Raw genomic sequence first — 24,684 nt, forward strand, 5'->3', positions numbered from 1 at the left:
ATCCCTACCATTCACCTGTAGTACCATTTCGGTTAGTTTTCCATTTTTTTCCTTTCTTTCTTGGTTTATGACCTGCCATAATGCTTTTGATTTGTTGTCCGCTTGGTCAATGAAAGCTGCATTTTGGTCTTTACGAAGTTTTTTGAGCTTTAGGTCATAGTCCTTTTTCCTTCTTGCAACTTCTGCTTTGTCTTCTGGTAGCCCAGAGCGCAGGTACTGTTCATTTGCTTCTATATATATTTTCCTTAACAGCTTGCTTTCCTCATCCCAGACGTACTTTGTTGGTTTACGTTTTTTGTTTGAAGTGACATGTGGACAGGCAATATCTAGAGAATATTGAAGTATATTGCAAAAAGAGTCATAGGCTGCGTCAACATTGTGTATTGTTTTATATATACATTTTATTTATAATATACATTTTACATGTTTATAATGTCTGCATATACCAAGTTAGAATATATTATAGACCAGTTCATTTTGAGTTAGGTAAAAAAACTACTTTTCCCATAGTTTCTTTGTACCTAAGTTTTCTATAGTTCTTTTGGTACTTTTTTATGTTCCAAATATACCGTTATGATAAAAAGTAAGTAACATTGATTTTTTAACTTCCTAGTCCAATTTATTTTGCATTTCATGTTCCTAGCATACTAAAAAGTTGTACTAAAACTAAAACCTCTTGAATAAAATGGAGCCTCCTATAAGGGTTGTTCTTTGTTTACTCCTCTTTTAATGCAGAGCTGTGTTCATGCTCAAATGAGCAAGAGAGATACTACATTTTGATGTCAGTTGTTGGATTGGTGTATCAGTGACTGCTGTATAAATATCCAGTCTTGTTCTTGGTGGTCACTCAAGGATTATGACTCATGAATAACATTGCTTGCTTTTATCCAGAGATGATTAAGATTCAAGATTCAAAAATTCTTTATTCGTACATAGTACAGCGTGTACATGAATAGTGTCAATAAGTTTTTTACAATATACTAATCTTATAAATAAAAATGAATGTCGAAATGTGTTGGTAAGCGCTAAACTCGATAACGGGTGGACGGATTCGGTTAATTCTTTTTGTAAAATGTTCATTGAAATCCGAGGAAGGTTTTTATGAAGAAAAAGTTAAGAAAATATATCTGGAATATTTTGGAATTCAGGAAAAATTGTAGTTTGTACGTTTCATAATTAAAATTAAACTGGCACTAAACAGCTGTTCACACCTTCAGTTTTATGTCGACAAATTGGCTGAAACATCTGTTTATATTTAAATTTGATAAAATATTAAGTAAACAGTGCTTGATCAGTAGTGTAATGCAGATAGTAAATAAAAAGTTAATATCAAAATTGTACTCCAGATTGCACCAGTGACGAATTTAAATAATCTAATGCATAATGAAAATTATATAAACACTGCTATGTAACCAACCTTAATGAACAAAATTATGAATGTTTTCACATAAGTTACTTTAAACTGGTGAAATTCATTGTGTTATGGCATCTTAACAGTGGCTTTTGGAAGAACAGAGAAATGAACACTAAAATGCCTTAAAGACTCATTCTTTCCCTGGATACAGTCTAAAAAACAAGTGTAACGCAAAAGTTTAATAACGATTATTTTGGAATGTTGCATAAACCTTAATAAGGATTTGCAACATACCGAAAGTACTTTTACTGAAAAAACTTATACCGAAAGTTCATAGGAAGTAGGTATTACCCTTGGCCGTAATAGGTCCTACGTATGTGTATATTTTCTTCTTCAGGGCAACAAAACAAACAACTATGTCCGTGGAAATATTTTAAACTGAAAATAGATTACAGAAGCCGATAGTAGACGATTTTGACCAAAGTAGATTTCCGAAAACTGCATAATTGAACGTATCTAAAATTTGATCGAGGAAATATTGCAAGCTGAAATGTGACATAGTAAGTGAATTCAAACGATCTGAAGTAGGCACTCTTTTTAACCGAAGTAGGCTTCCCGGTCCAACGTAAGTATATATTTTTTCTTCGTCAGGACAAGGCAAACAACTCTATTATGGTACTGGAAGTATCTTAGACCTGAAATATGTGATAAAGGCTAGAAATAGATGCTTTTTGACCAAAGTAGGTTTCCAAGACCTGTGTATTTGTATTTTATTGATCAGAATAATAATGCAGGCTCAGCTGTGACATTACAAATATACTTAATTAATTTGGACCAGAAATGGTCTTCCACATGCAAAACATGATACATTAATTAATTAAACTCTGATAATATTTACCATGAACTTAAATAATATCTACTTGATGTATGCCTACTTACGTTTTTACAATTTTCATAGAAATCCATCATTTTACATGATACTCTTTACCCGGTGCTTTTACAACGTAATATTAGGACCTCGGTTCTAAAGATTGCATGCGAAGACACGGGTAGCAGCTAGCCTACAGGGTGTCTACAGGGTGTATATTATGTCTGGAAATACCCAAATATATCCTTTAAATAATTTAAATATAAATTTGAAACCTTCTTACAATCGTGATAGAGATTGGGCATCTACTTTTTGGAACAATGTTTTGTTATGTCACACCCAACGGGGGACGTCCTGCCGAGGGTATCGTGAATATTCTTAATGGAAGCCTATACCTTGTGATACATAATTTTAAAGGTAATAGCTTACTGAATTGAATGCCACAAACCGCATCTCAAAGGAATTATTCTATCAGAAAATAGAGCATTTTTAGTATTGAAAATTTACTGATGTTCAACAATGTAAATTTTAACATGGTTCTTGCCACAAAATGTGTTACACTAATTTTTAACATTTTTTTAAATGTTCAATTAAATAAAACAAAAATTTCATTTTAAGCTGGTTCTATTAGCACAAATTTGCCAGTTTTTATTACAGTACAATTATGGAAATACTTATGTTATTGATTTCTTATTACAATAAAAAATAATGTGTGCTGTTAGAAAAGTCTTACAACAAACGTTTTACCTGCATTTGGTGTCAAAGCAATTGTTCGAACTGTGTTCCTTCTACGGTTTGACAATGAGCCAATCTTGTGTAAAATGATTCGACAGAGTTGCCTAACATTTCTTCAGTTATCAAAGCAATCTCCTCTATAATCCTGTTTCTTAGGTCTTCCAAATTATGAGGCTTTCTTCTATAAACATTGGATTTTAAATGACCCCATAGGAAATAATCGATTGGTGACAAATCCGGAGATCTTGAGGCCATTCGATTTCTCCTCTTCGGCCAATCCATTTATGAGGAAACCTTAAAATCAAATACTCTCTTACCTGTCTCCCATAATGGGGTGGAGCACCATCCTGCTGAAACCATACATTATCAAAGTATTCTCCTGATGCAATTTGAATAGCTGGGATTTATTTCATTTTGGAGCATATTGTAGTAAAGTTCGGCATTTAAATTTCCATTGATGAAAAAGGGTCCAACAATTTTGTTACCTAAAATTCCACACCATACGTTCAGTTTTTGTGGTTGCTGTGAATGGGACTCAGTAATCCAATGTGGGTTTTCACTAGCCCAGTAACGGGCAATTGTGCCTGTTAACATTGCCATTTAGGAAAAAAAGTTGCCTCATCAGAAAATAGTATGTTGGTCAGAAAATCTCTATTGTCATCACATTTGCGCATCACAAGTTCACAAAACTCAACTCTTCTGTCGTAATCATCCTCACTTAAACTGTTGGACTAAATTGAACTTTAAATGGTTTGTATTTATTAATTTTCAAAATCTTACTCACAGACATAGGGTGCATATCATGTTGCTGTGCAGCTTTTCTGAGCGATGTATGTGGGTCTTCAATAAATGTTTGCAAAACATCTAGTGCATGTTCTTCATCTGTTGCAGATTGTATCCTACCCGACTTTGGCCGATTACGTACACTCCCTGTCATTTCAAAAAACGCTCAATAGTTTTTGATATTGTTGAAACACTTTATGGGATTCCTTTCTGGGAAAGTGTCATTAAACAAATTACAAACTTCCCTATAAGATCTTTGACGATCGCCATATCCTCGCATCATCAACAGAGTAATTCGTTCTCTTTCAGACAATTCCATTAAAAATGCCAAATAAAAAACTGAACTACTGTAATTAGATAACTTGTTGACAGCAATGCTTCAGAGACACTGATTAACTCGACAGGAATGATATGACCTTTGTCCATTTGTAATTCCCAAGCTTAGACCTGTCTAGTGAAAGCTCCATGCTCAACAAACTGAAACCTGTAGACCAGATGATTAATAACACAATAATGTTTCTCATAGGCTAGTGACCTTTGTCTCTTTAAACCTTCCTGCTGACTGGAAAACACCAAGTACAGATTCATAAGTAATCAGAGAAAGTGACTCATAAGTTTTATTCATTGTAATAAAAACTGGCAAATTTGTGCTAATAGAACCAGCTTAAAAATAAATTGTTTATTTTATTTTAATTGAACATTTAAAAAATGCTAAAAAATTAGTGTAACACATTTTGTGGCAAGAACCATGTTAAAATTACATTGTTGAACATCAGTAAATTTTCAATACTAAAAATGCTCTATTTTCTGATAGAATAATTCCTTTGAGATGCGGTTTGTGGCATTCAATTCAGTAAGCTATTACCTTTAAAATTATGTATCACAAGGTATAGGCTTCCATTAAGAATATTCACGATACCCTCGGCAGGACGTCCCCCGTTGGTGTGACATAACAAAACATTGTTCCAAAAAGTAGATGCCCAATCTCTATCACGATTGTAAGAGGTTTCAAATTTATATTTAAATTATTAAAGGATATATTTGGGTGTTTCCAGACATAATATACACCCTGTATATATAAATGAATGTTTGTGTGTTTGTCCTTTATAGACTCAGAAACTATTTCACCGATCATTTTGAAAATTTGTATGTATATGTATGCCCATTGATGTAACTCACCACCAGGAGGCGCTCCAAAATATATAAGTTATCAAAGCGCCTGCACATTGTAATGTACAATTACGAGGTAGTTGTGTATAATAACCACACACTATGTGAAGGCGCTAAATTTTTATGGATATTTGTCTTTTAAATGAATTTCTGTTTGGCCTTATAGCTTGAATGTTAGACCACTTTATTATTAAGTACATGTACGTGTACAATGGCTATAAACACACACGTTTGGCAGATTTTCTTGATAGTGTCAACAAGGTAAACTCTACATCGGCGTTGACAATATAATTCACTTGAACCAGAAGTACTCATACACGAGCAAAACTTACAAAAAGCGTGCGAAGCCGCGGGGAACAGCTAGTTAATCTATATATCATTTAAAATTAAAATTATACAATGTAATAAGAAATAAACAATCCAGAAGCTTATATACATGAAATACTAAAATTACATACCAGGCATTCCCAATCTACCTTCCCTCCCAAAACTCATCAAGGGAGTACAGAGCCAGATTTATCAAATATATTTTTAATTTTTTTTTCATTTTAATAAGATTTTGTTCATTTGTTATTTTTGTTGGTAGTTTTGTTAAAAATTTATGGCCCATAAAATCAGTTCTTTTTTTGAAAAATTCTAGTTTGTGCTGAGGGACATTTCTTTTAAATCTAGTATTATAATGATGTAAAATTTTTGTAGGTTTTGCATTTCTCTCATTTTGTTTTATATATATCACTGTCTCATATATGTATAGACTGTAAACAGTTAAAATTTTGTGTTCTGAAAACAAATTTTTGACAGATTCTGTTTTTTTTAGTCTAAACATTGCTCTAAGAGCTCTCTTTTGTTGGCGTAAAATTTTGTCTAAATTTTTCTTTGTCGTTGCACCATATATACTAATTCCATAGGCTAAGTGTGAATGTAGTAGTGAGAAATATATAGTCCGCAATGTCTGTATACTACAAATCTGCGACATCTGTCGGAGTGCATAGATACCAGAAGACATTTTATAAATTACGTGCTCAATGTGTTCGTTCCATGACAGATTCTCGTCAATTATGAGTCCTAAAAATGTTGTGTGCTCAACTTGGGATATATCATTATTATTTAAATTAATATCAAATTTGGGTGTTATTCTTGATTGTTGAGTGGAAAACGAAATGAAATTTGATTTAGTTGAATTTAAGAGTAATTGTTTGTTATCTAAATATTGTTTAACTAAATTTAGACTAATGTGAGAAGATATTTCTATATCTTCTTCTGAATTACCTGATATGGTGATGTTGGTATCATCTGCAAACAAACAAATGCCACAGTCCTGTGGAACCACCTTAGGTAGTCCATTAATGTAACAGAGGAAAAGTAATGGGCCCAAAATGGATCCTTGAGGGACTCCGTATTTAATGGTTTCTATTTCAGACTTATATTTTCTTATAATGTGACACCTGCTCGGTTTTAATTTAGATGATGTGTGTTCTATTTCCACGTATTGTTTCCTCTCTGTTAAATATGATTCAAACCATAATAATTCTCTATTTTGAATACCTAGATTGTTAAGAGAGATTAGAAGTTCTTGGTGTGAGACGCTATCAAATGCCCGTGTGAGATCCAAGAAAATTCCAATTACCTTTTCACCCCTATCCACCGAGTTGATTATTGACTGAATAAAGTCAATGCCAGCGGTAGTAGTGGACTTTCCCGATCTAAAGCCATGTTGTTGCTTATCTAATAATTTATTGTTTTCTAAATAATTCACTAATTGAATATAAACTACTTTTTCAAATATTTTAGAAAACACAGGAAGAAGAGACACCGGCCTATAACATGAGGGGTCATTTGGGTTACCTTTTTTGAAAATTGGGATTAATCTGGCAATCTTTAGTTGATTCGGAAAATAGCTTGAAATTAGAGATGAATTTATTAAGTGGACTAATGGCTGTAAAATGAATGGGAGAGATTGTTTTATTAGTTGTATAGTAACCTCATCATTTCCAGATGATGGTTTATTTTCAAAAGACATGACAATTTTTTTTAAATGAGTTTCTGAAATCTGATTAAATCTAAATCTATTATTTGTCGTATGAGCATGTGGAAAATTTAATTGTTTTTCATTTCTAGAAGGTAAATTGGGTAATACTGTTTTATCAACTACGTTTACAAAAAACTTATTAAATATATTTCCAACCTGTATTGGATCACTTACAACTTCCTTGTTTATATCTCTAAAAACTGTAATATTTTTTTTACAAACTGGTTTTTTATTTATTTCTGTTTTAATTAATTGCCATGTTGATTTTGAAATGTTGCAAGAATTATTAATCTTTTGATCAAAGTATTGCTTTTTTTCAATATATATATAGCATTTTTCAATTCCTTTTTCATTTCTTTAACTTTTGATTTTAATTTTATATCCTTAAGTATCCTACAGTTTTTTTCTAAGTCTATAAATTTACACTGCTTGTATTTAATTTCATCAGTTATCCATTTACTTTTGTGATTTTCTTTTTTGGTGGCTATCAATTTAGGAAAATGTACTTCAAAATTATAACTAAAAATAGAATAAAACACATCATATTTCATACGCACTGGTGCTTGGTAGACATCCGACCATGCCGTATTTGCTAGGCTGCTTAAGAATGACTTAATATTACTCTGTGTAAATTTTCTAATATATCTATTCGTTACACTGTTCTGCCTTTCACCAAGATCTAAAATTTCAATTATCTGTGCATCATGGTCGGAAATGTGTGTTATGATGCCAGAGACTCTAGTTTTATTAGAAGGTAGGTAGGTAGGTTATTAAATAGTATTGTTAGATACTAATGATGAATTCCACAAGTCTAACATGATATCTAAAATAGATTACAACAAACTGTACAGGATGATTTTGTTAATAAGGAGCCGTTCTCACTTTTTGGTTTAGGATCTACTTTAAAAATCAATTGAAAACTTGCAACCATTTTCCAACATGGTAAACAATTTTAATTTTTGTAATGGAACATTATCTATATTATGCCCAATTTCTATTTAAAATGTCATTCCGTAACCTCTTTTCTTGGGTATTTTTTATAAATCTATTCATTTCGGATTTGTAAGCGTTTATAAATTGGCCTTTGAAGCACTGTACTTCCAATCGTAGAATCAAGATAAAAATTTAAGTAGACATAGCCTGAATTTAAATTCTAAAGTAGGGCTAAAAATAACCTACATGATTATATAACAAAGAAAATGTACATAATTGCACATTTTTATTGGCTTTATAATAAATTATAGTTTTTATATCACTTTGAAAAAATGTTGTATTTTTCATTTTTAAACATTACTAAGTTGATAATTTGTAATGTATTTACAATCACAAATGTAAGTGGAAACCTATGTTTCAAAGATACAGTACATATTTGAACCGGTTTTTGTTAAAAGGGCGTAAATCACATTTTTTCAAAATGAATTTTGTGAAAGAATATTGGTTCTAATAGGTAGACACATCAAACTGAGTTAAAAGGGCGTTCTAAATCCAATAGTATATGGGAATAATAAGCATAAAAACTTTTCAAACTTTTTTAGAAGGGCGTATGTCCATCTGGTGACTTTTTTAAATGGGCGTAACTCCAAAATAATGAATACAACAGATTGTCAGCTGTGGAGATACGCCTGTTTAAAAAAACCTCTCCAACCACCTGTGTTTCTTCTTGTATTATTTTCCATCAGTTTCATATCTAACCTCAATGTTACTGAACGTGTTGTGAAAAGAAACTGTTTAGTACTTGATTTTCATTGTTTTATAGTAGCATCTACAATCTACAATATGAGTAATCACCCAAGCCCTCGTAAAAGGAAAGTATCTAATCCTGACTCATATATACGGACCAAAAATAAAAATGCTCGGCTGAAAGGGCAAGAATATGTAAGTCCTAGTGGGAAAACAGTTGCATCAAAACAGCCAGAATTTGATTGCAGGTTAGTACTTATGATTATTTCTGTATATTTTACAAAATAAGCCAAGCATAACTTTTTGTTATGAAATAGGCCTATATAGGTATGTTTGTCTCTAGGTCCATTTTAGTGATTTTAACGTAAAATAAGATTTATGCAGGCCTACAATAACCAAAATTAATATATTAAATTAATATACTATTTATTAATATTTTGATTGAGCAACAACAATCCAATTTTTATAGACGCTGCAATATAATAAGCGGCCACTAGTTATGCTGGTATTCGACCGGCTCGTAATATTACTAATGGTTTTGTTTGTATCTGTGCATTAAACTAATATTGTTTAGTTTAATGATGTTGTTTGTTTGCAGATGTGCTAACCAATGCCTGAAAAAAATTGGGGAAGATGGGTGTACACAAATTTGTTCAAAGTTTTATAACCTATCATCAAAAAATGAACAAGATTTTGTTTCTTCAAGGTCAAGTTGATGCCATAGAAGTTCAACGGCGACGTCCATCTACAGATACTCCTCAAAGGGCACAGAAAACTGCTTCTTTCAAGTACCATGTTGTAAACGGTAGTAAAAGAACTGAGGTATGTTTCAAAGGCTTTTATCTCTGTATAATATTAGTGAAAAACGAGTCAGAAGAATCCGAAACTTAAAACTAGTAGGTGAAGTACCATTAGACAAAAGAGGGAAAGGAATAACCAATACTCTTCCTACAGAAGTTAAAGAACTGGTTGGAAATCACATAAAGTCATTTCCCTTAAAAGAGTCACATTATTGTGGAAAAAGATTATATTACATGAGTGCTAATTTGTCATTGAAACAAATGTGGCGAATGTTTTGCCAACAGAATCCAAACAATAAAGTCAGCTACTTCTTTTATTGGACATGTTATCGTGAGAATTTTAATTATCGATTTGGTAGACCACAAGTAGACACTTGTGCAGTATGCGAGGCACTTAACGTAAAAATCAAGTCACCTCACCTTAATGACACTGCTAAAAAGGTTGCCATAGCAGAGCAGGTAGTTCATCTTAGGAAAAGTAAGAAATTTTATCATAAACTTGATGCCGAAAAAAATAGCACAAATGACCACGTCTTAGCGCTTACGTTTGACTATATGAAGACAATCAGTCTTCCTAAAATACCTGTACAGGAGCTTTATTATATGAGGCAGTTGTCTCTTAATCTATTTTGCATTCATGACTTAAAAAAAAATACAAGCTCTATTTACCTTTATCATGAAGGAAATGGAAGAAAAGGTCCAAATGAGGTTTGTACCTTTTTAAGAGAATATTTAAAATCAGTCCCTGAGCATATTACTGAGCTGCATTTGTACTACGACAACTGTGCAGGTCAAAACAAGAACCAACCATTATCAAGATATTGTTTGTACCTTACAGACTGTAAAGTGTTTAAAAAAGTTGAACAGTTTTTCCCAGTTCCTGGTCATAGTTTTTTACCTTGTGACCGGGATTTTGGAATAATATCTAAAGCCCTCAGAAGACATGACCGGTTATTTACCCCTGAGGAAGTGAAAGAGGTCATTGAGAAGAGTTCTTTAATTCCAGGTAAATTCTCAGTAAATTTAATTACTGCAGATAAAATTCTTGATTTTAAAAACTGGATGAAGCACTATTACAAAAAAACATGCATTTCAAATGAAACCAGAGGCAAACAGGTTGCTAAGAAAGATAAAGTTACCTTTCAAATAAGTACGTTATACCACTTTGAATATGACTCTACAAAAAAGGCAATATTAAAGCATTTACTATGATAAATGGCATTATATGTCACAACTTTTTTATGAGCAAAACAAAACTGGTTTTTCCTCCAACTGAACCTGCTTATCCTCAAAATAAAGTCCCCATAAAACAGGCAAAAATCGAGGACATATTGAAACTAAAGGAATACATCCCTGATGTCTACTCTGCTTTCTACAATGAAGTCTTCCAGTGGCTCACAACCACCAACAATCAAGGTCCAGACAGTGACTACGAGATTGAAACTGACAATGAAATCGAAGAACACTAGAGAATAAAACACTGAAATAAAAATAGTACTCTAGTTTTTTGTGTGACAGTGTTAATATTTATTATTTTAACTTCAAACTTTTTATGCACATTCATCTATGTTCCCTAAAACTTCAGAAATTCCAAAAATTGTAATATGTTGATTATAGTACATACCAAGCTTCTTTTTTCAACTGACTTATCATTTTTTCCCTAGGATTTACGCCCTTTTAAAAAAAACCTTGCCAAAAACTGAAACATTTTGCTTAATTTATAGCACTAAATCAAATCATAGCTTAGCAAAATTTTGTCAGAGTTTGTTATAAGTTCCATGTTAAATTTTGTACAATATAAAAAATTTTTATTTAAAAAAATACAAAAGTTATAATGTTTTTTATGATTCCTGAAAAGTTTGTATTTGTGGAGTTACGCCCTTTTAACAAAAATCGATTCATTTATAGTTTATGGTAAATATAATAAATTTAATATTGATAATTACAAAACTACAAACATAACATTTGGAACGTCCTGATGTCCAGACATTAGTAATTTTCTCTCCTTTTTCAACAAAATGAATACTTGTCCATGTAACAGGACATTAATATTCCTCAGCATTTCTTTGTATGTCCAAATGTCCTGACATCAGTACCCAAAGGTTTAAACAAACAGTCCATTCAAAAAGTATACATAATTAAATTAGTACAAATGATTAGGTTAATCTATGACTTTGATACATATTAATTATGTAATAGTATACATATTCTTTGCCTTTAAAATTTATAAAATACTAAGTTTAATTTGGTGAAGTTTCATAACTACATCTCCTATATACATTCTTAATACATAATACATTCTCCTATAGAAATTTGTTTGTTAGACCAGTCAAACTATGATTTTTATCATAGGAATATCAAGGCACTAAAACACCATTAAAAACTAGCATGCCATTGGGTTAAATAAAAATGTATACATAAAAAAGGTTTTTTCAGATGCATGTAAAACACTGTGGCTGTGTACTGGAACCGTGTCCTGAGAACTGTGGTCTGTACGTCCAGAGGCAGTACAAAAACCATCACTCGAGCTGGTGTAAGAAGGATCCATCCAAGCAACCCCATGTCCAGAACTTAAAGGCTGACCTGGCAAATATGAGAGATCAGTTGGAGCAGGAAATGGCAAGGAGAAAACAGCAGATGGACGGGTACATGGAACAGATGGAAAAATACAACCAGAAAATGGCTCGGACGGAGGAACTCAATGTGAAATTGATAGATGCAGTTACAGGTCAGTCAGAACTTTACCAAAAGTTTTTTTTATACTTCTCTGACATTTATAACCAGAAAAACTTTGATAATTTGATATCCATCTCTTAGATGAGATATAACGTAATATAAGTGTGTTGTTCAGTAACAGTTTGTTGGCGACATTTAACTTAAATTCAAATTGATGAATATTGAGTAATTTCAAAATTTACAGCAAACCACTTAATACTGAAAATAAAAGAGGATTTCGGACATTTGCCAACGTTATGTGTTACAGGATAGAAAAATATGTTTTGATGATTAGAACCTATCGTCTTCTTTAGGTGTAAAAAGACTTAATACATATGGTTAACCAATTACCAATCTGTATGTGAACTTGGCAAAGTCAAAATTGGAAGGGAGAGGGCCAGACGCCTTTGCTTGACGATTTTGTTCTAGATTTGAAAGTGGTGGCGTATGTTCAAATTATATTATCTGATGTTTCTTTTAGATGTCATGGTTAATTCTTTATTCAATGTTGGTAGTCAAAGTGGCCTAACTTCAACAGAAAGTTGACTCAATATTTATCTGCTTGTTTATGGTTTGTATTTTTTAAATGCAGTCATTTCATAAAACCAGCATATCAGCCACCTTCTATTTAAGTTAGGCCACTTGGCCTACCTATTCACTACTTTCAAACTCTAAATAGTGATTTTTATTTAGAACTATAGGTTTCTTGCAAGTAATATATTAGTAAATACGTAACTCTCTAAATAGTTGATATTAATCTTGTAAACCAAGCTTCTATTCCATTAACACTGATCAAAACGTTAATTTTGTTTAGAAATAATCAAAAACCAAAAATAATTTATACAATACACAACAATAAGTACAATTCAAATCGTGTTAGCTTTGTTTTTGATGATGTAAGGCCTGTGAAGGTGATCTTTGCACAACTAGAACCAGTTGTCATGTCACAGAAAATCATATGTTTTAACTTACAAACCGACAATCACAATCCCAACCTATCTAACCCTTCAGTTTAATCTGCCCAACAAGTTGAACCTTAAGGTTCCACCCTTAAACGCAAAACATAGACTTCTTCCTCCACAATATGACTAAATACTATAACTTCATAAAAGACAAAAAAAGCTGATACTCTAACCGTGGTCACAGTTGATCCATTAACCACACCAGATCTCCACCAGACATTGGACCACACAGAAACCTCTCTCCCACAGGCTTTTTTAGACAATACAAACCCAAAAAATCACTACCCATAGCCAAATCCGAAGCTAGCCCTGGAAATCTCCTTTTTGTCCACCAAAACATGGACAGAATGGCCAACAAAACAGAACGTTTATAACATCTGCTGCACTGTAAAAACCCAAAATTTGTAATACTCACAAAGCACAGACTAAAAGAAGACACAATAAAACATGCTAGACTGGCAGATTGACCAAGATAATACCATATTTCAGTCCAAAATGTTTTTTTAAAGTCATATGTCCAATTTTAACAGTAGTGATAGCTGACTCAGAGCAACATATAAACATATAAATATATAATAAATCAAAGTTAAATAATAACTATGCAATGGTGGATAACAACAAAATATATAACTAAAAATTGTCAACAATAACATAGGTCATAGTAAAAAGACCGCATACAATAAGTAAATAAATTAATAACAAAAATAATGCTAACATTTTTTAGGAGAGGTAACCTGTATGCACATAAATGTTACTCCAACTGCAACAAAGCTAATCTATAAGTAACCTAAAACATAACTGTGATTAAAGTAAGCAAATTATACCATAAACGTGACATGTATGAATTTAAAAAAGATATTGTGAACAACTTCATGTGTACTACGAGTATATTTAAACCATACACTTAATAAAACTAATGAGTGTGAATGTGTTAAAATGTATTTTATGTTACCAGAATTTAAAATTTCTCAAACATTAAACACGTAAGTGGATAAGGTAGATAAACCAAGCTAATCGTAAAAATATTCATAAACTAGTGTAATTTTGTTTGTTAACATACGAGATCAGTGTTATCTCTGGTGAAATTACTAAGTGGCTATTTGCACTCTTACTCAGCAGCTAACTTTAAGCAAAAGTACTGTACAGGTGTACAATGTTCATGTTTGTAAGATTTAGTTATTATTTTAAGGCCTTTATCTGTAAAGTCAATCAAGTATTTCTTGTGTTATAGTACAATTTATGTAGATTGAAGGAAAACTTATTTGAAATATATGAAAAGTGATTGGAAATAAAGAACAAATATACTTTTAATATAGTTTAATTTGACACTGTTAATCAGTCTTTAGAAAATAAACAACTGTGGACAGTTTTAAACTTATATAGTCAACATGTGGCCCCCATTTTAGATGATTGTCTACAATGATGTCGAAGAACTTGATTGTAATTCATTGCATTTTAACAATGCCTTTGGCATGTTTATTATTGGTAGATCTTAAAAGGGCCTAATACTATGTTTGTGCTGTTTGGAAATACATTCAAGATGAACCAAACAAAGATTTCTACAATGAAATGTTTGCCAATTCATTTGGTTTTCTTAGGCTTATGCTAACATTTAAAATAGTGGTATCATTAATGTACTATTACATGTACATAATTACATTTCAACTTAAATTAAAAAAGATAAATTGTATATGTTTACTCTAAATATTACACTGTACATCATTACTTTATTATACTCATATTATATTTTATACTCATTATTATATTACTGTTCAGGTTTTGCTGAATAAAACAATATATTTTATCAAGGGTAAGATTTAGAGTAAAAAATAATAATTGTTCTAAAGTTGTTGTGAATTATAAAAAAACACCACCCTTACTAGATTTTTAACTGCCAGTTCTTGGGTTAAACATGTATTTTTATTATCAAAGTTAATGATTCCTATATAATTTCGCATTAACAACTTTGTTACAGGAATTCGCAAGTTAGTGAATGAGGAGCAGTGTGCCAGACTGAAGGATATCCTGGAGGTAAAAACCAGTGTCAGTGAAGTCGCGAAAATGATCACACAGTTAAAATTCACTTTGAACCAGACTCGGGTAGATGTGGAGGAGCTGAGGAACGATGTTCATACTAACGAGCAATATGAGAAAATGTACGAGCAGTTCCAGGAGTGGAAGAGAAAGCAGGATGAAGTGGTGTCAGGGATGAGGGTAGCACTCGACAAGGATGTACATGCAGAGATCAACAAATTGCACAAGGACAATGTCATCAGGAGCAAGTCTGTCAATGATCTGTTGGATCTGAACGAAGTTATCATTGACACCCAGGATAAGTATACTGAACAAATTTACCAGCTGGAGGTGGACGTTAAGGAGTTTAAGAAATTTCTAACCGAAGAAAATATCATGATCAGTGGTATTTGGCGGGAACAGTTGGAGGAAATAAAGAGTCTGAAGGTGAGGTTTGAGGAGAATGAGGCAGCAATAAAAAACTTGAACGAGGAGCAAAAGTTATTAAAAGACAAAATTAATCATATGGAGAACTTCTCAAAAGATTTGAACAATTTAAATACCGGAAGTGAAAAATTAAAACTGTCTGAGATGTCAATCAATGAGGAACTGATAAAGGAGTTGATCGAGGAAAGACATGAGTTTAGAGAAAGACTTGAAAATTTGGAATTACTGAATAAACCCAATGAAAGGAACTTCAGCACTGACACCTCCTTGTCTATATTTGATGATACGATTGTGAAGCAGCAAAATGAAATCGCACAAAGGCTTGAAACTTTAGAAAAACTCACCACTGAGGTGCACAACTGTGGGAGAAGGACTTCAACTTCGACAAATAACGAACCAAACGACCTTCCTGTCATTGTGAATGAATTGACCAGTGAACAATCTATTATAAAACGCAGACTGGAGTCTCTGGAAGCATTGACACATGAACTGGAAGAAGTAAAATATAAACTAAGCAGTAAAAAGATATCCAGTCTTGATTCTGCTGCCTCCATAAATGGTGAGCTTTTAAAAGGATTATTCTGTTTAAAAACATTTACGTATCAGCCAGTTTAGTCATTTTGTTCTTTAATTTTCCAATCTATACAAATTTCAATCATTTATGTAGTTCGTTTGTTATTGTAATAGTTCTGATTATAACACAAGGAGGATTATACAGTTTGTTTGTTAAGAAATTACTCAAACATATCATCACATGATTTTTGTGGTCAAACTATAAAAAATATTTATTTATTTTGCTTAAATTTAATGTCCATCTATCCGTTTATGTTTTTACAGATAAAAGTTATATAAGGAACATAAAAATTTATATCTTTATACCAGGTTTCATAAAAAACAAAATAATTTAAAAAAGACTTAAAGAAACATAAAAACAGCAAATAAATCAAACTGTCTTGAGAGCTTAATTTTTTCTAGTTGAATAGGAAATAAATTATGATAGATACTTTTTGCTGTTGAAATAAACATAAAGATTGTGTGATCACTTAAATTTGACAACACAAAAGCGGTATGAATCTACTTTCTCAGTTAACTTTAACTTATAACAAATGAGGTATCAAACTGTTCTTATCTCTTGTTACTATTTTGCATGTGGATTGACGTTTTTATTTTGTAAATATATGTCAATGTAACTCCATCTAAAGTGGCTATCTTTTAAAACTGGAAATGATGCAAATTTAAATTATGTGCAGACTTTAGTAAGACAAACAATAAAGTGTTTGAAATTTATAACTGAGCAGCTATACATAACATAGTTTTTTTAACATATACTATCTTCTCCAGTGGCCATTTATTTTTGTGACAGTCACCTTTCATCCTCCATCTCTTAGCTATTACTTAACGCTTGCCTCCATTCATGTTGTCATGTTTGCCTTAGCCTTAACCCACCATTTAAGTTTGGACCTAGTTTTCCTAGTTAGTACCCTTCTACATGTAGATTTGTATTGTTTTTCGGAGTCCATCTCATTCTCACATGAGGTACTATGTTATTATCTACTTATGGTATTATCTCCTATTGAATACATTATCTCGTGATATACTTATTATTTATTGTGTTTGATCTCCCACTTTCCATTTACCTTATAATGTATATAGTGCCTTGTTAAGAAGGCACTATATACAATGCCTTGGGTCTTGAATACAATGACCTTTTTTCATTTTTGTCTAAAATTCAATTTCCTGTAGAACAAAACCACATACAGTTATGTTTTGGTAACTTTTTCTTATTGGCTGATGTAATAATATATTTACATAGACAGTACAGTTCAGTTACACAGCACACTGTATATTACAGTATTTTACTATACAGTACTTACACAGAGCATTGTCATCTGACTATATTAATCTGTGCTGTGATGGGTTGTTTGGCTGTATATGGTCCATCACAGCCCAGATTAATGTAGTCAGATGACAATGCTCTGTGTAAGTATTGTACAGTGTGCTGTGTAACTGTACTATATATAAGTATAACAAATCTTTAACTATGTAATGTTAAGATTTCCGTGTCTAGATTTTAAATGTTCAATTTAACCTTCAATTAGTGATTTGATTTAAATATATTTTCCAGGCCGCATTATGTGGACAATATCAAACTTTGGTACAAAACTGGATGAATCTAAAGAGAGTCGGACACAAATAGAGAGCCAATACTTTTACACAGGTGAAAGTGGATACAAGTTACAGGTATGTGCCGCTAAATGAAGTAGTAGTGTGTGGTTACAACTCTTTATCTTATAACTAGCCAATTTCTTAGTGTTAACAGGCCTGTTTTTCTGATTTGTGATTGTTGATTCTGATTCTGGTCTCAAAAGTTTTTTTAAACTACTTTAAGACATGTTGTTTACTTTTTAATATGAGGTGCATTAAAATATTAACGGGAATTTCAAAGTTTCACGGGTTTGGAGAGTCCGATTTTCAAGATTTTTTTATTATGTTCATACTTGTGTTCCTGTAGTATAATAAAATTTCCAGCTTTATTCATTGTTTACTTTTTCAGCGACAGCAGTGTGTTAGACATGTTTTATGAACTCAGCGATTTTCGTTTATTAAAACATATTTTTAAAAATAAAAGAATTTGTATCAAATTTTGTGTGAAAATGGAATGAAGTGTGACAAATTGTGGGAAATGTTAACTAAGGCCTATGGTGTTTTGCATGAGTAAACCAAGGGTATACGAGTGGTATGAAAGTTTCTAAGATGGCTGTGAAGATATTTAAGATGATGAACATCCCCAGCACATCAACAACCGATGAAAAAGTGGAAAAAATGGTTATGAACTATCGCCGTATAACGATCAGAGAAGTCACTATGATGTTGGCATATTAACACGTTCACGACGACGTTTACTCCATCGGGTACACGTGATCTTCTGCAACTTCCGTTGTGTACCCGATCTGGTACACACTGGGATTTCGTGAGGCACCCAATGGGGTACACGTTGCTATGCATTTCCTTACTACGTTTTGATTGTTTGCATGTCTTAGTTGTTTAGTGCCCAATGGCTATCCAAACTCTTGACTGATGAACCAAAAACAAAGAGAATGGGACCTGCTCTAAAGTTTTTATTCATGAAGAAATTTACAAATTTCTTAACCACATAGTCACTTGTGATGAAACACGGGTTCTTATGCCAATTTTGAATAAAAACCAAACCAAGTTGAGCCAAACATTATAGCCACAGAAATTGCATAGGGCTATTTCTTGAGTTTTCAAGTTCTATGTAGTTTAGAATTTAGTTAATGGTAGAGGTTAAAATAGGACTAGAGGTTGTATTGTTAGTGCTCCGCTTTGCTGCTTGCTGTAATTGAATGTGTAAGTCTGTTCAGTCAGTTAGACTTGAGTCCTGTTACAGTTACGAGCATACCTGAATGGGATTGGACAGTGGGAAGGGAGACACATGATCGTGTCCCTGCACGTCCTGCCCACGCAGTGGGACAACCGTCTGGTCTGGCCTTGCCGTCTCAAGGTCGTCTTCTGTCTACGTGACCAAGAACCCATCCACAGAAAGGTTAGTGTTTCGTTTCAGAAGTGTTAAATTTGAGTATAGGACTTCATTTCATTTGTAATTTTGGGTTGGCAATATAGGAGTTCCAACATTTTAATTTGAAATTTAAAAATCTTGGGTTTCATGTAGAACTGATTAAAAAAATTAACTACCAATTTTTCTTATCTTAATAATAGTTTTCAATGATATAATTAGCTGTTATTTATTATAATTATAATACTAGGTGTTGGCCCGGACAAAAACTTATGTGGAATAAGCACATAAATAATATTACATTAACCCTTAAGACTTGTATGTCGGACGTTGTCTGGCAGTGAGATTTTGCCGCTCCACTCATATGCCAGATGTCATCCAACATTGTAATGGCATCACTATTACTTCGTTTTCAGCCAGTGTGTGATGTTTCCAATTGGTGCTGTGATCGCATTCTAAAGAACTATAAAACATTTATGTATATCAGGTCATTTCCCACCTTGCAATATGTAAGGAAAAAAACAAGTAAAATCAGGTCCTTCATAAATAGATCAACTGTTGTCCAATCCATCATCACCACCACACTATTTGCTAAAGGACCTAGGTCTAGGCTATCATAACTGTGACTGTTATGTTTTCATTGTTGGAAGAACAGTCATCACCTTATTTATTGGCTTTAGTCTTTGTTTATTTTTGTCAGTACCAAAATCTCCATCGTTCTTTGACTCAGCAATAACGTTAAAATCAGAAAGAAGATATGGATTTGGTAATGACATATTGAGTTTACTGATGTCAATGCGTTTGAAAATAGGTTAAAAACACTACAGCAACTAAAACCAGCAGATGACATTTGGCCTTCAGTTTTCATGTAGGTATTATGTCTTGAGAATGCTGCACAAGAGAGTCATTACAATATTGGATGCCGTCCAACAGAAGAGTTACAAAGGAAACATTGTATAACAACAGATACTACTAAAAAAATCCAGATCTTCCTGCAGAATGTTTTGAAAGATATCATACCCTGTTAAAATACAAAACTTAGTGTATAATTTATTAATAGCTTTATGCAAGAAATTAAAAACATAATAAACTATTATAAAATGTAACATAATTCCTTTAGACCCACTAGTTTGCTTTTGTAATTGAAAATATGCTTAAATAAGTACAAACTGAGGGTTTGCTTTTTATTAATAAACAGTTTGAAATTGTGTACAGAAAATGTAAGACACGGAAGTCCACTGAAATACAGTGCCATCATATGACCAGTCCTTGAATATATTTGAATAATTTACTACATTTAGCACAACACTAGTGAATTCTGTTGACTGGTCCTACATACAGAAGTCTCACTAGAACACAGTTTACAGTGCCATCCTATGACCAGTCCTTGAAACAATAATTTGTTATATTTAGCACAACACCAGTGAATTCTGTTGACTGGTCCTACATACAGAAGTCTCACTAGAACACAGTTTACAGTGCCATCCTATGACCAGTCCTTGAAACAATAATTTGTTATATTTAGCACAACACCAGTGAATTCTGTTTACTGGTCTTAGTATTAATCTCAGTGAGGCATCTAATTTTGAGTAGTCTATAGGGAGGAGACAGCCTCACACATTCTGTTTGGTTTTAGGTACATGGGTAACTGTAAACCCTAATTTATTGAATACAATAACATGACTATTCCTTGTCTTATGTTACAAAAGATAGGTCACGTAGGAGAAAATATATGTATATTTATCTGTGATGAAAACTTTTATAATGTTACTATGCATTTGAAAAATACCTAAAAAGCCACAAATAATACTTATAAATAAAAAATTAAAATCTATAATAATGAAAAAATTACTAATAGACAAGCCTTTTATATATATATAGAAAAAGTGACAGGCGGGATTTTCCTACAAGTTTTTAATATATACTTTTTGATACATTTATAAATACAGAACCACTGAAAAAGGTTGCATTAATTTTTAACAAAATATAGTTCTTGTTATATTTGATATAAGTAATAATTCAAACACCTGATTAATAGAAACATCACCAAGTTTGATTTCAACGAGACTGTACTCTGGTTGTCCTTTAGGGGATAGGCAGAATGGGTGCGTGCGTGACAGGTCTTTTGCAGTAATCTCACAACTGGCGCAATGGCGACTTTTCAGCAAATTGTACTCTAGGGTTGTGATTACTGGAATTTAAATCTGTTGTAGTTATCCAGCACACTTTCCAACATGCTTATGACACTGATTCACCTCATGCTAACAGCTTTAAACATTGGTACGAACAGATTTAATGAACTGGAAGCATAAACGTCAAATAGTCTCCAGGTCGTCCTAGAACAAATGAGAAAAGAGTTGATCGTATACATCAAAATTGGGTAAGAAGACAAAAAAATCAGTTGCAAGGCAGAAGTTTACAACTCAAAATTCCCCAAACAAAAATACAAAATGTTTTAACATCTTTACGCTTACAAAACCCAACTCACACATTGAAATTAAACCTACGGATCGACTAAAAGCTTTTGTGAATTCACATGTGACATGCTTATAAGAATCGACTGTTACAAAACATCTTTAAAACGTATTATCCTCATAGATGAAGCTACATTTCATGTCAGTGTTTGCGTCAAAAATCATAATTATGAAATATGGGGGTCTGAACAACATAATGAAATTGTTGAGTATTTTAGAGATTTTCCAAAGTTAAACATGTGATACAGTTTGATGCACAACTGAGTGATTCTTATTCAAGAATCTATCACAGAGAAGGTTTACTTGCACATGCTCCAGCTGTAAATTTGTTCACAGTTATACTTAAATGAACTAGTAAACGGAGAGTTATCACCATTTCAACAAGGGTTATCCCAGACCTATTCCTTGGTCTCCAAGAAGCCCCAATATGGCATCTTGCGACTTTCTTTATGGAGATATATGAAAACATTGTCTTCAGTGAAAAATCAGGGATCTACAACATTTATACAACACATCATTGCTGCTCTGCCACAATCACACCTGATATGATTCAGTTAACTTTGGTAAAAATTGATTATCGGCTGGAATTTTGCAGTTATTAGCAGAGCTCATACTGAAACATTTTAAGATGTGTAAAACACCTTTTGAGTTCTTCTACTTAACAAAATAATTAAAGTTAAACACAGTTTAAACTTCTGGACATCTTCAATATTTGTTATTATTTTTGGAACAGATTTCATAAAGTTTATTCCAGCATAAGAGATTTGTGTGTAATAATCTAAACTATTTTTAGGTAAAACTAATTCATTCTTATTTTTAGTGTTATAAGAATGGGTTTCACAGTGGCTTTTAAACCAAGATTTATAAGTCCTAACATACATAACACATTGTAAAATATAAAGACTCTGTCAGTAGATTTTTAACTGAATCCTCCTTCCCAATTTTTAACATTGTTTACAGAGCTCTTTTATTGCAGTAGAAGAATTTTATTTATGTTTTGGCTCTATGCACACCTTTTCCGTATGCAATATGGAATTGAACTTGGGCATGGAAAACCATCTTTAAAACCGGCAGATGACTTTATTTGTATCATACTGTACAAAAAGATGAATTTAAGGCCATAAGGCCCTGTCTTACGATTAACACTTAATACAGTAATACTTCTAAAGTCAATGAGAACTACTAAATTTGAAATAAAAACAATAAAATAATAAAAATGTAATAAGAATAACTCATTTATACACAAATTTATTAGCACTTCATCTGTCCTCCAAAACCTACCTCAACTAACCCATCACTGACATCTTTTCTAGCAGTTGAGCTTTCAATGAGGCTGCAAACCGGTTTTGACTCGCAAACGACTTAATATGGTTGGGAAGGGAGTTCCACACTTGGCATGCAGTAATGACAAATGATTTATTGTAAATTGAGGTTCAGTGGCGAGGAATAAGAAGCATTTGATAAGGCTGTTCTTACCTCTCTTGTGCATTTTTCATAGATCAATTTAGATTTGTCAGCCAGATGTGTAGGCTCTCCAGAGTAAGAGTGAATATACCAATTTCAAAATTTTTAATAATCTTACTTATATTGGCCGATTTTAGAATAGAATTTGGAATATAAATATGCGTTATATTAACCAATGGCCTGTATAACACTTATATAATTATAAATATGTTACTAATATTTTTAAGCAAAAGTTTTGGTAAAGCTTTAATACAATCTGTTTTTACAAAGTTTACTGTCTTCTTGTCTCCAGAAGTTCATCCTCACCGAAACGTCTACACAAAAAGTTACCTCAAAAATGATAGAAGTTATCAGTGATATCAGAGTACATCCATTGTAACAGTTACTTTTTTTATAATTCTGTATTATTATAACACATTCAAATATTAACTTGTTCTCAACTATTGTAGGCAAAAGATCTGGTGAAGAGTTTCACTAGCAACCCGGCAGCTAAAGGGTTCGAGTCTCCTTGTCTCCAGATGTTCATCCCTCACCGAACTCTCTACACAAAAAGTTACCTCAAAAATGATGTTGTTATCATTGATGTCAAGGCACACCCATTGTGAAAATTACTTTTTTAATAAAATATTTTTACTGTTTTACATAGCTTAAGCTCTTTATTTTCCTTCTTTGTTCAGAACAAATCTATGCAATTGACTGTTAAATGGGTAACAAAATTTAAATACACTTTCAGAAAAACAACCTGAATGACTTTCCATGAATAAAAGTCATCAGCCTGTTTTATCAGTGCTTAACAATTCTCTAGAAATTGTTTGAGTCAATAAGTTCATTACAAAGCAGCATGAAAGTATCAAATAGGTTTTAATTTACTCCCTTAAGGTCTCTTGGTTGAGAGCTCTCAAAATACCTAACGGTTTCATTCTGTTTTCAAGATATTTCAGAATTAGCTCTTTTGTCAAACAATTGATGAAATGGTTTTCTAATATTGTAAATAATGTCAAAATATGTTTTGTAAATAATGTGACTCAAAAATGACTACACTGATTGAGTTTTATATGAACTGGAATAACTGATGTATATATGTTTCAATTGATAGTGAAATGTGAATGATTATAACACATATTATTACAATGCTGAAAATAATAATTCTGATTTTAATGATTACACTATAACCAGTTTAAAAATTAAATTATTGTGCTTAGAGAAAATTAAATTAATACGGGTTTTCCAAAAATAATTTGTTAAGTTTGGGTATTGAAGTGCTGAAAATTGCTATTAGAGAAACATTATTTATTATTACCATACGGTATCAGATCTAAATTTAAAAGAACCTTGTTGTTATTTATGACCAATATTTTTTCATTACAGTCACTCTAATCAAATGTTGAGAATGAAATAATTTAGAAGACTGTGTTAACAATATATTATGTTTCAATTTTTCAGGCTAGAAATAATTATATCAATATCAATGTGTAACTTGCAAGAAAAATTAATGTAATAACACCATCACGTATTATAAAAATGAAAAGATTTGTTTGGATGGATGATTTTAAACATTATGTATTTGAAACATCGTCTTGACTGATCATAATTTTTTTTTACTTTAGTACATTGTGGCATAACAGCACTCTATTAAAAAAATATATTACAACAAC

At 32.1% G+C, this 24,684-nt stretch overlaps 1 protein-coding gene across 4 annotated transcripts in view; it reads left to right on the top strand.

Moving 5' to 3' along the window:
* The window catches only part of LOC124354573 (TATA element modulatory factor), a 39,529-nt gene extending 15,859 nt beyond the window's left edge, over nucleotides 1–23,670 (top strand). For 3 of the 4 annotated variants that reach the window (XM_046805133.1, XM_046805132.1, XM_046805131.1), the window contains 5 exons: nucleotides 11,856–12,147; nucleotides 15,072–16,115; nucleotides 17,682–17,797; nucleotides 18,966–19,121; nucleotides 23,479–23,670. In XM_046805133.1, the coding sequence (XP_046661089.1) occupies nucleotides 11,856–12,147; nucleotides 15,072–16,115; nucleotides 17,682–17,797; nucleotides 18,966–19,121; nucleotides 23,479–23,634 (1,764 nt within the window). In that variant the 3' untranslated portion in view covers nucleotides 23,635–23,670. Of the gene's footprint in view, nucleotides 1–9,227; nucleotides 9,442–11,855; nucleotides 12,148–15,071; nucleotides 16,116–17,681; nucleotides 17,798–18,965; nucleotides 19,122–23,478 lie in introns of those variants that run through there. The other variant, XM_046805130.1, reaches the window with a different exon arrangement.
* Nucleotides 23,671–24,684: the final 1,014 nt, after the last annotated feature.

Source organism: Homalodisca vitripennis, chromosome 2 (assembly GCF_021130785.1).
Source record: "Homalodisca vitripennis isolate AUS2020 chromosome 2, UT_GWSS_2.1, whole genome shotgun sequence".
NCBI classification, from domain to species: domain Eukaryota; kingdom Metazoa; phylum Arthropoda; class Insecta; order Hemiptera; family Cicadellidae; genus Homalodisca; species Homalodisca vitripennis.